We start from the raw sequence: 13017 nt of genomic DNA on the forward strand, positions 1-13017 counted from the left end.
CAGTTTACAAAATCATGACACTGAAAATTTGTGGGTTAAATAAATAATTAAATGCATGTTAATTTATAGAACTACTTGTGTGTATATGTAGTGTATTCTTCTCACTAACAAAAAAAGGGTTACTGTCTGAATTAGTTTAAGATTTCTGAACGTTCAGCAATGAGAATCAATCTTTCCTGTAGGGAAGAAAACCCTTGAAAAGTATGCCTACAAAATATGATTAACATTGCTTATTCAGTTCAAATTTGCTCACTTGGTGATTTAAACTAGGATTAAAATCCTTATTATAAACTGGTTTGTATGAAATAAAGTACTATAAGCTGTTCACAACAACCCATTCGGCTGTCATCCTCCAGCTTTATTGCGGTTATTTTGATGATGCTCACCTCTGTATTGTGTTTCAAAGCTTTAGCAATGCGTCCCTGGCCATCTTCCCAGCTTTTCCTTACCCAGTGAGTGACTTGCCAGGCTTCACTTCCATTTCCTTCAGCCATGCCACTCCAAAGATATGGAAGTACTTTTTCTGAGCAACAGACATCTGTAGGTCCTCTTTCTTTTTCATACCCACCTCCTTTGTGCCTCTACTCTCTGTGAGGTTGATGTTGTCCTGCCTTAAGATCAGCATCTTCTTTTGCATCGGCACGTACATATTAATGTAACTTTCCTCTGTGCTGCACTCCTACAGCTGCCTTACTGACAATTTGATCCCATGTTCCATCTTCCCTACCTCTAATAATTTTCCAGGTATACATTCCAAGTACCAGATCTCCAACTTGCAAAGAACAGGCTGCACACAATCACTACCACATTTCTCCCATTTACTATTTGTTCCTGAAAATTTATTTTTCACAGCCCCTGTGAAAGACTTTAGCAAACGCTTTCTCCTCCTCCAGCTGACTATACCAGGCACTCTGTGGGTATGTAGTTCACTGGTCCTTCCTTTTGTTTTTCCAGCTCATGAAACACTTTTTCTTATTTACACAACTTCATTTCTCTCTTGCAATAGCTAATTCTCCTCAGCACCACTTATCTCAATGAAGCAACATTTGGGTATAAGGTCTGCAGAACAGTTACTAGACAGAGTTGTTTAAAAGGGACTGGAAATACGTCAGAAAACAATTCAGAGTGCATGGTGGGAACTACAGAACTGTTTTGCTACCATATCAGATCAGAAGGAAAAGTTGTGTGTTCGAGGCCACCAAAGCATAAAAGTCTTTTGTTCCTTCTGCTTTGAATAACTGTGGAAAACTCTAACATTTAACTCCAATTATTTAACAATCACAGACAATTTTTAATGAATATTCATGTCAGTATTTAAGCATAGAGACAAGTGTCAGTTCAGGTTCTGCAAATCTTTGCATCCTGAGCCAAAGAATGGTGTGTCCTGTCCTCCTCTTGGTTGACTCAGTACTTCCACATGATGTGACTCAACTGCATGAAAGTCTTATGAAAATCTAGGCTTCTTTCTTACCTTTTGGCAAATCCAAAATGCTTTTATTTTCTCCTATGCGCTCTGAGTTTTCTTTCACCAAAACAGCCACTGTTCCTCATTTATAGAGCAGTATGGGAATGCACCAGGTGCTGGAATTCGGGAATCATAGAATCATTTAGGTTCGAAAAGACCTTAAAAATCATTGAGTCCAATTGTTAACCCATGACTGCCAAATCCACCACGTGGTTTGTAAACACCTCCAGGGATGGTGATACTACCATCTCCAGGGCAGCCTGCAGTGCTTAACCACCCTTTCAATGAAGAAGTTTTTCCTAATATCCACCATAAACCTCCCCTGGTGCATCTTGGGGCCATTTCCTCTTGTCCTGTCGCTTGTTATCTAGGAGAAGAGACACACATACACCTTTCAGATCAAATGGTTTGGGTCGGAAGGGACCTTCAAAGATCATCTAGTCCTGCAGGAGCATCCTTCACCAGGTAGGTGGCTCACAGCCCTATGCAACCTGACCTTGAACACTTCCAATAATGGGGCATCCACAACTTCTCTGGGCAACTTGTTCCAGTGCCTCACCACCCTCATGATAAAAACATGTATTCCTTATGTTCAATCCAAATCTACCCTCTTTCAGTTTAAAACCATCGTTTCTTGTCCTTTCACTACAGGCCCTGGTAAAAAGCTTTTCTTATAAGCTCCCTTCATATATCGCAAGGCCACAATAAGGTCACCCCAGAGCCTGCTCTTTATTCTGGAACCAGCATAAAGAAATATGAGGGAGAAAACAGAGACAGCTGTGGCACAAAGATACACCAGGGTGAAAACAACATCTGAGGCCACAGAAAAAGGTGGCAGCATAAGGGAAGGCCGCCGAGCAGAGGCGACGCCGCGGGCAGCACTGCAGGCACTGGCAGCCTGGCACGGGCCGGACACAGGCCAGCCCGGCGAGGCCCGCGGTGCGCCGCTCCCTGCCAGCCCGCCGCCCCGAGCCCCGCGCCTCGCCCCAGCCGCCCCCAGGCCCTGCTGCGCGGCCAGGCCCGCTCCAGGCTCTGCTCGCTCCTTCCCACCCCCGCACGGCGCCAGGGCCCGGCGCAGGGATCACACCCGGGGGCAGGCAGGGCCGAGCGGCAGGGAGAGGCCGGGGCGGGGCGGGCCGCACAGCCCCGGGGGGAGCGGGGCCGGCGGCGAGCTGCGCCCCGGCTCGGCAGCGGCCGGCGCCGCGGGCGGGGAGGGGCTCCACCGGCGGCCGAGCCCGGGCCGGCCCAACCGGCCGGCTGGGCTTTGCCCGCCGGGGCCCCCCGCAGCCCCGCGCCCGGCCGGGGGCACCTCCTGCTGCCGCGGTGAGCGGCGCAGGGCAGGGGCCGGGGCCGGAAGGGTTACAGCCGCGGAGGCCGGCCGGCCGCCTCCCGGGAGCCGCAGGAAGCGCCGGCGGGGCGGGCCCGCGCGGGGAACGTCCCCTCCCCGCGGCCGGTGGCCGCACCGCGCCCAGCCGGGGCTGCGCCCGGCGCCCCCTCCGCCCCGCCCGGATCGGGCCGGGGCCGTGCCGCCGGGCGGAGGTGAGGCGGGCACGGCGGGTCGCCGGCCCCGGGCCGCGGCGGCCGAGGGACCGGGGGCCGGGCTGCGGGGGCGCGCCCGGGACGGGGGTTGGTTTTCCCGCACCGTGCTGCCCCCGGGAGAGGGCGGCGGGGCTCGGGAGGGCCGGCCGGGGGCCTCCGCCGCTCCGCCGCCTCCTCCTCGCTGCCGGCAGCGCCTTCCCCCCGGCGCGGCGCCGCGGCCTCCCGCGCCCCGGCCCAGCCCCGCAGGGGGAGCGAGCGGCGGGGGGAGCTGCGGGCGGGCGCCCCTTGCCCAGCGCCCGCGACGGTCGGGGGTGACGGGTGGCCGCGCAGGCGGGTGACAGCCGGGGGGGGATGGAGCCGGTCCCGGCGTCGGCGCCTGTCGCCGGGAAGCGGCGGAGCCGGTACGGGCTGTGCGGGGGGAGGCAGCATCTGGCCGGGGGCCGTGCGGGGCCGTTGCGGTTGCCAGGCCGCGGGGGGAGGAGGGGGTGCGGGCCGCGGGTGGCCGCGCTGGTGGTGTCTGGACTGTCCCTCTGTCCTGGCAGGTGATGGGAGCATGAGCGAGAATGAGGGGGATCTCCAGCCAGATGGGCTGCAGGCAGCTGAGCCCCCTGGGGCCATTTCGGACTTTTTCATGAGGGAAGCCTCTCTGCCAAGCTGCGACGGGGCAGCATCCCATCCAAGGCCAGACTTTTTCCCCCCAGAGCCGGAGCCGGAGAAAACTTCTCGCTGCGGCTTCCGGAAGCGTAAGGAGACGGTGGTGCACCAGCGAGCATTCATGGGAGAGAAGCCCTACATCTGCATCGAGTGCGGGCAGAGCTTCAACCGCAGCTCTGACCTGATCCGGCACCAGAGGATCCACACTGGGGAGAAGCCGTACATGTGTGCTGACTGTGGCAAGAGCTTCAGCCGCCGCTCCCACCTTATCCAGCACCAGCGTGTCCACACGGGCGAGCGGCCATACCAATGTAAGGACTGCGGGAAGAGCTTCAGCCAGAGCACACACCTGGTGCAGCACCAGCGCAACCACACTGGCGAGAGGCCTTATGTCTGCGCCAAGTGTGGAAGGAACTTCTACCAGAACTCAGGCCTGCTCCGCCACGCAAACTTTCACACAGGCGAGAAACCCTACAAGTGCCCCCAGTGCGGGAAGCGCTTCAGCGACAGCTCCAACCTCATTGCCCACCAGCGGCTCCACACGGGTGAGAAGCCCTACAAGTGTGCTGACTGCAACAAGTGCTTCAGTGAGAGCTCGAAGCTGGTCATTCACCGGCGTGTCCACACAGGTGAGAAGCCATACTTGTGCCCTGACTGCGGGAAGAGTTTCAGCCAGCGCTCGCACCTTGTCCAGCACCGTCGCACCCACACTGGAGAGAAGCCCTACAAGTGTGCCGAGTGTGGGACCTGCTTCAGTGACAACTCTACCCTCATACGTCATCGTCGTACCCACACTGGGGAGAAACCTTTCAAGTGCTCCCACTGTGGGAAGAGCTTCAGTCGTAACTCTTACTTAGTCTCACACCAGCGGGTGCATGTGTGGTAGGCAGCATCCCTAGGTGTGGTTTGAGGGTGATCTAGGAAGGAACTCCTGGTCCAGGCCTGTCCACAATGTGCCTAAGGGACAAGGGGGCGGACAAGAGTGTGACTACACTGGGGCTGCTGGCCCGGGTAATGCCTTTGGCCCATGTTGCCCTTTTCAGTCACCTCATCCTCCCAGTGCACTTTGGGCATAGACAGAAGGTGTGTAGTGGTTGTGATGGGTAGTTCTGCATCCCAAGGCCTCGTCATCCTCTTTCCCTGGTACTAGGATTGGATGCCATCTGCCAAATGAATAAGTGCAGATGTTTTCTCCCACCTCCCCGTCTGAGGTGTCTGTCTGCCTGGGAGCCTTAGGAGAGAATACACGATGTCAGGTCACATGATGAGAACCTGCTCGGTCATGCAACGTATGCATGTGTAGTCATGTCAAGGAAAGTAAGATGGGAGATGAGGTCCTTACGGGGCTTTGTCCCACTCTCAGATGAAATGTGACCTATGTAATATCGCACAGGTCTGTGGAAGCTCACCATGCTTGTGGTCAAAGCCAGCTCTGTGTCTCATACAGCAGTCAGGAAGGTTAAAGCTGAGTAAGTCCTGGTGAGAAGCTGGAGACTGCATTATGTGTACACAGTGTGTGGGCCAACTTGAAGCACAGGCAAAGACCACTTGAGTCTGCTTGTGAAAGGAACGTGTAGGCATACCCTGAGCAGAGAAGGAAGGCATGCCTGCAAAGGTTTTCTGCAAATGCTGCTTGGATGAAAGAAATGAGGGAGCTGTAGGATAGGGGCATGGCCTGTTCTGGGATCTCAGAACTGGTGGGTAACTGATGTAGAAAACTATCATACTTGAAGGCTTTAAAAATAAAAAAATATAATTATACTTGTGCTGCTAAAACCGTGGTACGCAACTTGACAGGTGTGTGGAGGTCACCTGTGAGTTTGTGCTGGTAGCCTCCTCATTCTACAGAATTTGGGTTTACAGATACAGTTGCAAAATGGGACAAAGCAATAGTGTACTAGGACAGACCTGATTCCATACCAGTATTTCTCAAGTCCTATTTTGACCAGTGTGTGTGCGTGTGTATGAATAAGATCCGTATGTATGTAGTCACATACGTGTGAACTAGCTTTTATACTACATGTATCTTCACACTCATGTGAGTGATCATGTGTGCACACACCATGGCAGTAGTCAAAATGGTCAGCTGTACGAACTTCGCCATATCAGTACTTCTCAGAATGCTAAGCATACTGTATATCCTAGCATTTCTCAATAACAAGCTGGGAGAAATAGGTTTTTTACCAAAACATCTGATTTTTCATATCAGGACATTCAGTTTTACACTGATTACTTCGTGTGTGTGTGTATAAGATCTGGAATAGAGTTGTTTTATTTATATATCTATAAAAAATGTGTGGCCTCTGTGGTTGCAAGGAGTGACTTCTAAATGTCATTCAGTGTAGTGCTCTCCCCCTTGTTTTACACAGGTACATGTCAGTGGCATTTGTAGGGTGTACCCCCCTCATGGTTTTAACTACAAGGAATTGCAGTGCAACACTTTACATTGTTTATATTTTTGGCTGTTTTGCTGCTGATCGTTTTAGTGGCGGTACCAGCACTGCTGGAGCTTAGAAAAGATTTCTGATTTGCAGTGTACCTTACTAATCCTGCAACTGGCTCCATGGCTTCAGTAGGTCTCTGGAAAAAGGAATGCAGACTGAAGCCAGTGAAAGGACCAGAGCTGTGGTGGGGAAGAGATGAAGGAAATAAAGATGCTAAGAAGATCCATGGATTTGAGCAGCTGCTGGCCAGGGATGCTTGTGAATGGCTTGCCTTACAGACCTTGCTACTCTCCAAGGGATTGCAGGGATCCTTTCTGCCAGCCCCACTTCTTGACACTTAACTGCTGATAAAATGTTATTTTCGTACAGTTTAATAAAAAGGAGCTGTAGGGGGAGCATGAAATTGTTTGCAGCTCCTAGAGGAACAAGGCACCTTTATTTGCAGCTGCTCAGGGAAGTAGAAGGAGCTTTCAGAAATGGGGTGGGCTTTGTTTACACAGGAACCAAAGCCTTCATTTGCAAATGCCCATTTTTGCTTTTAGTTTTGTGTTTGTGGGTTTTTTTGTTTTTTTTTTATTTATTTTTTATGAACAGCTTCAAACCAATGACTTCTCAATTTCAGTTCCACTTCTGGAAAGTGAACTAAGGGTCATCAGGTTGGTTCCAGAAGCATCAAGATTTTCATTTGCTAGCAGACTTTCAGAAGGGATACTACAAAGCCTCAGTTTGTAGGCTCATTTTTAACCAAATTCAGAGGTTGTGCTTCAGTCCAGCTGTAGAACTGATGTGGGTCTGTCCCATTGCAGATTACTTTCCCTAAAGGTAATCTACAGCACTAAAACTGTTTGGCTAAGAAACCCTGTTTGCCAGAGAAAGGCATCATGTGAATGCAACTTTTCTTTTGGCTATCTGAACAGAGTTGCAATGAAATCAAACCTACATCTGCACATAGCTGAGCTCAACTCAGAGGGAAACCCTTACATCAAGATTCTGGTTTGAGAAGCAAGCTGCCCCTGAATATGCTTTTGCAGCAGTCCTTTGAGCATTTCTTTTCTTTCCTACATGCTTTGTGAAGTGCTGTGTATACTTAACAGTGCTCTATAAATCAAAAGGATTGACTTGCATTTATTTCTAAGATCTTTATGAACTTAAAACTGTATGCCAAATCAAAGTGGCCTTAGGGTTCGCAGCACATTGCCAGTGCAGTATCTTAGCAGCTAGGATTGGATTGCTCATCAGTGTAAGCACATTTCTGGAGTTCCTTTCCACAGCCACTGTTAGTTTTCTCTGTTCAGTGTCACTTGGCTGAAATAATTCACTTCCCCGAGCCTGTCTGCCCTTTACTGTTTGTGATCATCTAGCTGGAGAGAAGAATCTGGGTACCACCCTTCCTTTGCTGTTGCAGAAGTTACAGGGTATGTTCCTCTTCTTCCAGGAATTTAATTGTTTTGTGGGCAGTGCAAATTCATGAGTCACATTCAGAAGACAGAGGTACGGGCATGTGCAAAAATTCAAGAACGAGAAGGTTTACTTCCACAGCAGCTAGCTCACTGGCTTCTCTACCAGCTGTCTCCTCCCCAGGATCATGGTGGGAGACTACTGGAAAAAGGAAAAGGTAATTAGCTACTATCACTCCAGCAGACCATCTGTAGCACACTCCATCCCAGACCCGTGGTCACCAGCTGGTGCCCAGATCCTCCTACCAGCTGGGGAGCTCTGTAGAATACTGTAAATTCCTGTTGTGCTAATTGTGCTTAGATACTACAGTGAGACGATGGCACATTAGAAATACCCAAGATAGACAAATGGATGAATGACATCTCTGAAATAAAATTTTTCACCCTAGTGTTTTTCGTTAGCCCATGTTTTTTTCTTTCTTTCTCCCCAGAGTGACCTCCTGAGCATCAGTTTCTTGGCCCCTGGCAGGACCAGGTTTGGAAATAATGTGTCATCCTTCACAGAGCGATGACTTACTTACACAGCTGCTGTGCAATGCAAATAAGATTCCATAGGTGAGGGGTATTCTTAGAATTCGTCTTAATAATGTGAATCTGAAAAGCCAGAGGATGGCACACAGTGCTCACCATTCCTTTATGAGAGAGTGCAGGACCTTATTCTGCAATGACACACTGTCCTGCTGGTAGATGAACCTGGTTCTAGCAGAGCTGCAGCTGCTCTGACGAGGTACCTACCCAGTTCTGTCACCTGGGTTATATGGGATCCAGGTTTCTGTTCTCCTGCTGAAAAAATATGTGTAATAGCGATGACTGAAATACAGCTTCTTTTACATTCCTCTGCTTCATTGTTTATGATTGGGAAAATGAATTTATTTTGACCTTGGACAAGAGATATTTTGTGTGTGTAATAAATTGTAAAAAGTATTTTATGTGTAATCTTGAAAGCATACGTGCAAACAGCACACCAGCAAACAAAAATGCCCCTGGATGCACAGCATACTGTTCTTTCTGGCCCTGTTTCCCCTTTACCCTAACAACACTGGTTCTGAATAGCCAGAGACACAACAGCAGGAGCCATCACCTCCAAAAAAAAGGAAGATACAGGGTATTACAGGAAATGGAGCAAACAGAGGCCAGAAGAAGCATTGCTGGAGTAGTCTACTTTTGCTGCTTGTGACCCCATGTCCCAGGCTCTGAAGGGCCTTGAGCCTTTCCGTGCCAAACCTGATACATCTCTTGAGTAGGCTGGTCCATGGCTCAGCCATCCCTTTCCTCATTCAGGTGCTTGCTGGCTTTCTTAGTAGAAAACACATGAATCCACCTGATAACACTTCTTTTGCAGTCCTGATGGACTTGTGACAACTGTCATTTTCTTCTCAAGGGCTTGGCCTGCTTGGGACACTCATTTGTGTGAGCCTAAAAACCAGCGAGCACAGGAGCTTCCTAGGGGAAACAGAATTTTCCTTTTTCTTCTTGAGGCTTGCTATGGAGGTATCTGTAGCTGCAGAGAGCTGACTCTGTGCCTGGGGGACACAGTGTGGGGGGTGGAACAGGATGGTCGGAGCACAGTAATTCTTTAAGGGTAAGTGAAAGCACCCACCAGTTAAAGCAGGCCATACTAGGTCCAAACATCCTCATGGATGAAGAGAGTGCAAAGTCGTGCAAACCCCTTTGTTTCCTTCCCTTTGGCACCCTGCAAAGCACAGCTCTCTTGGATGTAAAGATCAGCATTGCTTAGAAGAGACTTGTCTGAGCAGCCATATGCCCGGGCAGTTCAAAATAACTCTGCTACACCGCAGCAAACCTTGGCTGCACAGCCCTAAGGAATTGACTGAAGTAACCTTCCTCCAAAAAAGCAAAGCTACTCACAGGACTCGCAACAAGCCTCAGGAGGCCAGACAAGCAAGCTGCTTTGAAATGCAGCTGGTCTGACCCCTGACAAAGCTTCCTTGGAAAGGTTTCTCTGGTAATAGTGCAAGCACAACTGGCCTGCACAAGACTATCTCCCTGCCCTGGGCATGGGTATAGGGTAAGGGTAATGGCATGGCTTTATTAAAAATGGCAACACAGCCAAAGTAAAGGTGTCACAAGGCATTTTGCATTGCGAAAGTGAATGGTTGAATGAAGCCACCATGTGAGGGGAAAGGGTAAGCAGAAGAGGCTGAAATGGGCTGAGCAGCTAGGAAAAAAGACTGGGGAGTTGGATTTCCTGGTGCTGCTGGGAAGATGAGGTGATTTGGAGGTGGTAACAGCTGCATGGGAAAAGGGTCACCATTCTCCAGAGCCCCCAAGTAATTGCTCCCTCATATCTGGACTTCTTTCTTTTGCTTTCCAGAGCTTTTGCAATTGTCCTGCTGCTGATCGTAGGTTGCTTTGGGCCATTGCCTGCTTCATCTTTACTTCAAGCTGACCTTCACCACAACACTGCTGAACTCAGCCTAGCTATGGTTTAGGTGTTTGCACTTTCCCATCTTTAAGCACAGAACCACAGAGGAGGCTTCTCTCCGTCAGTCCCTATTCTGTCAAGGTTTCCCCTCAAAAAAGGGCAGTCTCTCCTTGCTTACCCCAAATCACATAGAACGTGCATCTTTACACGTGCACTTTTACCAAAGGCAGAGCTCTTGACAGGCCTGTGTCATTTAATTTGCCTTTTCCTAGCCTTAACTGAAGGTCTTTTCTAGGACAGGGCCGGAGAAGTTGCTTCCCACAGCTCTGCACCTGGCTGTTGTGCTTAAGAATATGCCTTTTTGCTGGTCAACTGCTTTCTTTTCTTGTCTGCTTTCTTTAACAGCTGACCTTTGATTTCTCTCTACGCCTTCAGGCAGGCAGAAATACCAAGCAAAACAGGAAAATGGTTTACATATAGTATGCATTAGAGAAATTGCAGACATCTTCCCTATTCATTGGACAGATGACCAAACCTTTATGTGAACCTATGGTCAAACAGGAACCGCAAGCTGCTCTGTTAGGGGTGGGGAGCGGGAAGATCTTTCAACAATGATCACAAGAAGAGAAGCAACAATGGGAATGCAGGGGGCAGGGGAGCAGAACAGAATATTTTGCCTCATGTCTAGACAAAGAAGGATTACAATCACTGAACATGAGTCCTCATGTTTTTAGAAAGGTGAAAGAACATGGCAAAATATGATGGTACTTGTTCAGGACCCTTGAAATAGAAGGAGTTCCCTGGCACCGTCAACAGTGATGTTATGTCTCAGGCCTATTCTGAGCACAGAGGTTGGTCTGAAAGCATTCAGAGTCTGCCTTAGGGCAGCCACATCCTGCCCTAAGCCTCAGGCACTGGTTTTCACTTGGATAATATGTGATATAGCTGCTAATGTTGATGTAACGGTGGGCTTCAGCTGCATCTTCCACCTTGGTGTGTACAGAGCCACTAATGCACATGAAGAAAGGGTCAATTCCTTTCTCAAGAAATGTAACCTAGGAAGATCCTGAAATTCCTCAGGCTCTGAGGCTCTTGATGCTTCAGTTTCTCTGCCATCAGTGCTGCAGCCAGCCAGCTCCCAGCAGGGGCATTCCTGGGGAGGGAAGCAGTGAAGTGCCAAGTCAGAAGTAGGAGGGGGAGAAAAAAGGAAATGACGGGTATTTAAAAATACTCAGCCCAGGAGGCACGAACCATGAACTGAAGAGAGAAGCCAGAAGAAACACAGGTATGGTTTGGAATATAAGGGAGAATGACAAATTACAGATGTTCCCCTCCAAGCCTATGGGTAGGTGAAAATCATGTCACTTCTGCTGTGATCACATAGGTTAGCGCTGGTGCATCACAGTGGTGGTATTGTTTTTCTAGAGTTGAGAAGAAGAGGAGTTCTGGAATACATCCACAAATTGGTACATCACTCTGTACCATGAAGCTATTAGATTCATGTCTGCAAAGAATACTCTTCTATTCTCTTTCTTGGCGCTAGCGTAGCCCCCATATCTGCAGTATCCTTCCAGCACTTAAAAATCATGGTAACTTTCTCCCTAATCCACAGAGTAAATGCCATACGTCAGCTGAACAGTGTATACTGCCATTAGCTTTTGTTGTAAAACTGTCACGTGAAGTACTACTGAAGTAAAGCTTGTGTGAAGGCATTTTGTGCTGGCATCTGTGCACCATGAGGGCTGCTCTCTTGTTCGTTGTGAACATGGGTGAAGGATTCCTGCCTCCTCATTCACAGGGCTCCTTCAACTGGCTGAAAAGTTCGTATTTCTTGTAGTAAATAGGTATCTCTGAGGCTGGGCTTTCATGAGTTCCTGCAGTTGTGAACAGGTCTCACTGATTTGTGATTACATCGGATCGCTGAAGCTCTTGCCATCCCCAGCCACCCTCTGGGTTATTTTTAACTTGGATTGCTTCCCTGCCAGCGCTCAGCACAGCTCCACAAACAGCAGGGTTGGCACAAGTGAGGGAAAATTGCAGTCTGGGGCTGGTGGTAACAAACATCCGAAGAGCTCAGCAGTTCCTTAAGCTGGTATTGCCACCGTGCAATCTGCAGTGTGAAACAGCAACCCTGGGGGAGCAGCGAGTTAAGAGAATGCAGAAAAAAGGCATTAAACAGAAATGTACCTTTTTTTGCACGCAAATATTTCCAGAGGAGGACAGGCTTATGAATCTTTTCTTTTCCAAATGTACATTACACAGCTGGTATCAGTGCTCATCTCTTGCTAAGTACCACTGAGGAGTGGAGCTGCCAGGTTTGTACTATCCCACTGAAGTTATGGTTCCACTTGCTTCTCTGTCAAAAGCAGCATGAGTGTCCCTCATCCCCTCCTCTGTGTGTCCTTGGGGTCGTTTACTCCGGTGCTCTGCTCACTGTGCCAGTGCAACCGTGTGTGCAACTGCTTTATGATACAGATTGGAAAGTTTCAGTGGCTGAAGAGTAATAGTCCCCCAGTCTAGCTTTGGTTATTTTTAGCCGGATTAGTTCCTGATTCAATCCACTCTGCAGACACACAAACAGCTGTGTCAGTATGAGAGGCAAAAACTGTTTGAGGGAAGGGGAGGAGAGGCTTGGACTCGTTAATCATCACTGGTACCAAACAGGAAACCGCAATCATGAATGATTGCTTTAAATGCCCAGCAGCATTAAACTTCTCTACAGCCACCTGTCTTACTCCTTATGCAAGAAACAAGGCCTAAAGAACTTCACAACTCTGTGCCACAGAAACAAAATGGCATTGTGCCTGGTTTAGCTGCATCTTTATCAGTAGTGGATCAAGGGAGGCTGAATGCAGAGAGCCTAAACAGGTCCTCTGGTACGTGTAGTAGTGAGGGTTCTTTGTAGCTTGCTTATCTGCTTGTAGTTTTGCCAGCCTGTGCAGTTAAATGTCAAGTCCTGCAGAGATCAAAGTTTGCCATTTTAGTAGTCTGGACACCACCCGTGAGCAGTTAATGAGAAATGTGCAAAATGTGTTTAGAAAATGCTCTAGAGATGATCTGCTGGCGTATGAA

At 49.2% G+C, this 13017-nt stretch overlaps 1 protein-coding gene across 2 annotated transcripts; it reads left to right on the forward strand.

Moving 5' to 3' along the window:
* The first annotated feature begins 2851 nt into the window (after positions 1–2851).
* Positions 2852–8393, forward strand: LOC119148879 (zinc finger protein 239-like). 2 transcript variants are annotated; one of them, XM_037389510.1, is made up of 2 exons: positions 2852–3004; positions 3547–8393. In XM_037389510.1, exon 2 carries the CDS (start codon positions 3558–3560, stop codon positions 4542–4544), a length of 987 nt encoding a protein of 328 aa, XP_037245407.1. In that variant the 5' UTR covers positions 2852–3004; positions 3547–3557; the 3' UTR covers positions 4545–8393. The 2 variants fall into 2 exon arrangements, 1 of the variants encoding a protein (XP_037245407.1); XR_005104522.1 differs by lacking the exon at positions 2852–3004 and having other exon boundaries at positions 3058–7717; positions 7991–8393.
* The last annotated feature ends 4624 nt before the right edge of the window (positions 8394–13017 follow it).

This window comes from Falco rusticolus, chromosome 5 (assembly GCF_015220075.1).
Source record: "Falco rusticolus isolate bFalRus1 chromosome 5, bFalRus1.pri, whole genome shotgun sequence".
Taxonomy (NCBI): Eukaryota; Metazoa; Chordata; class Aves; order Falconiformes; family Falconidae; genus Falco; species Falco rusticolus.

Excerpts from the sequence above, each read along its gene's own strand:
- LOC119148879 (XM_037389510.1), top strand. The coding sequence starts at position 3,558 with ATGAGCGAGAATGAGGGGGATCTCCAGCCAGATGGGCTGCAGGCAGCT.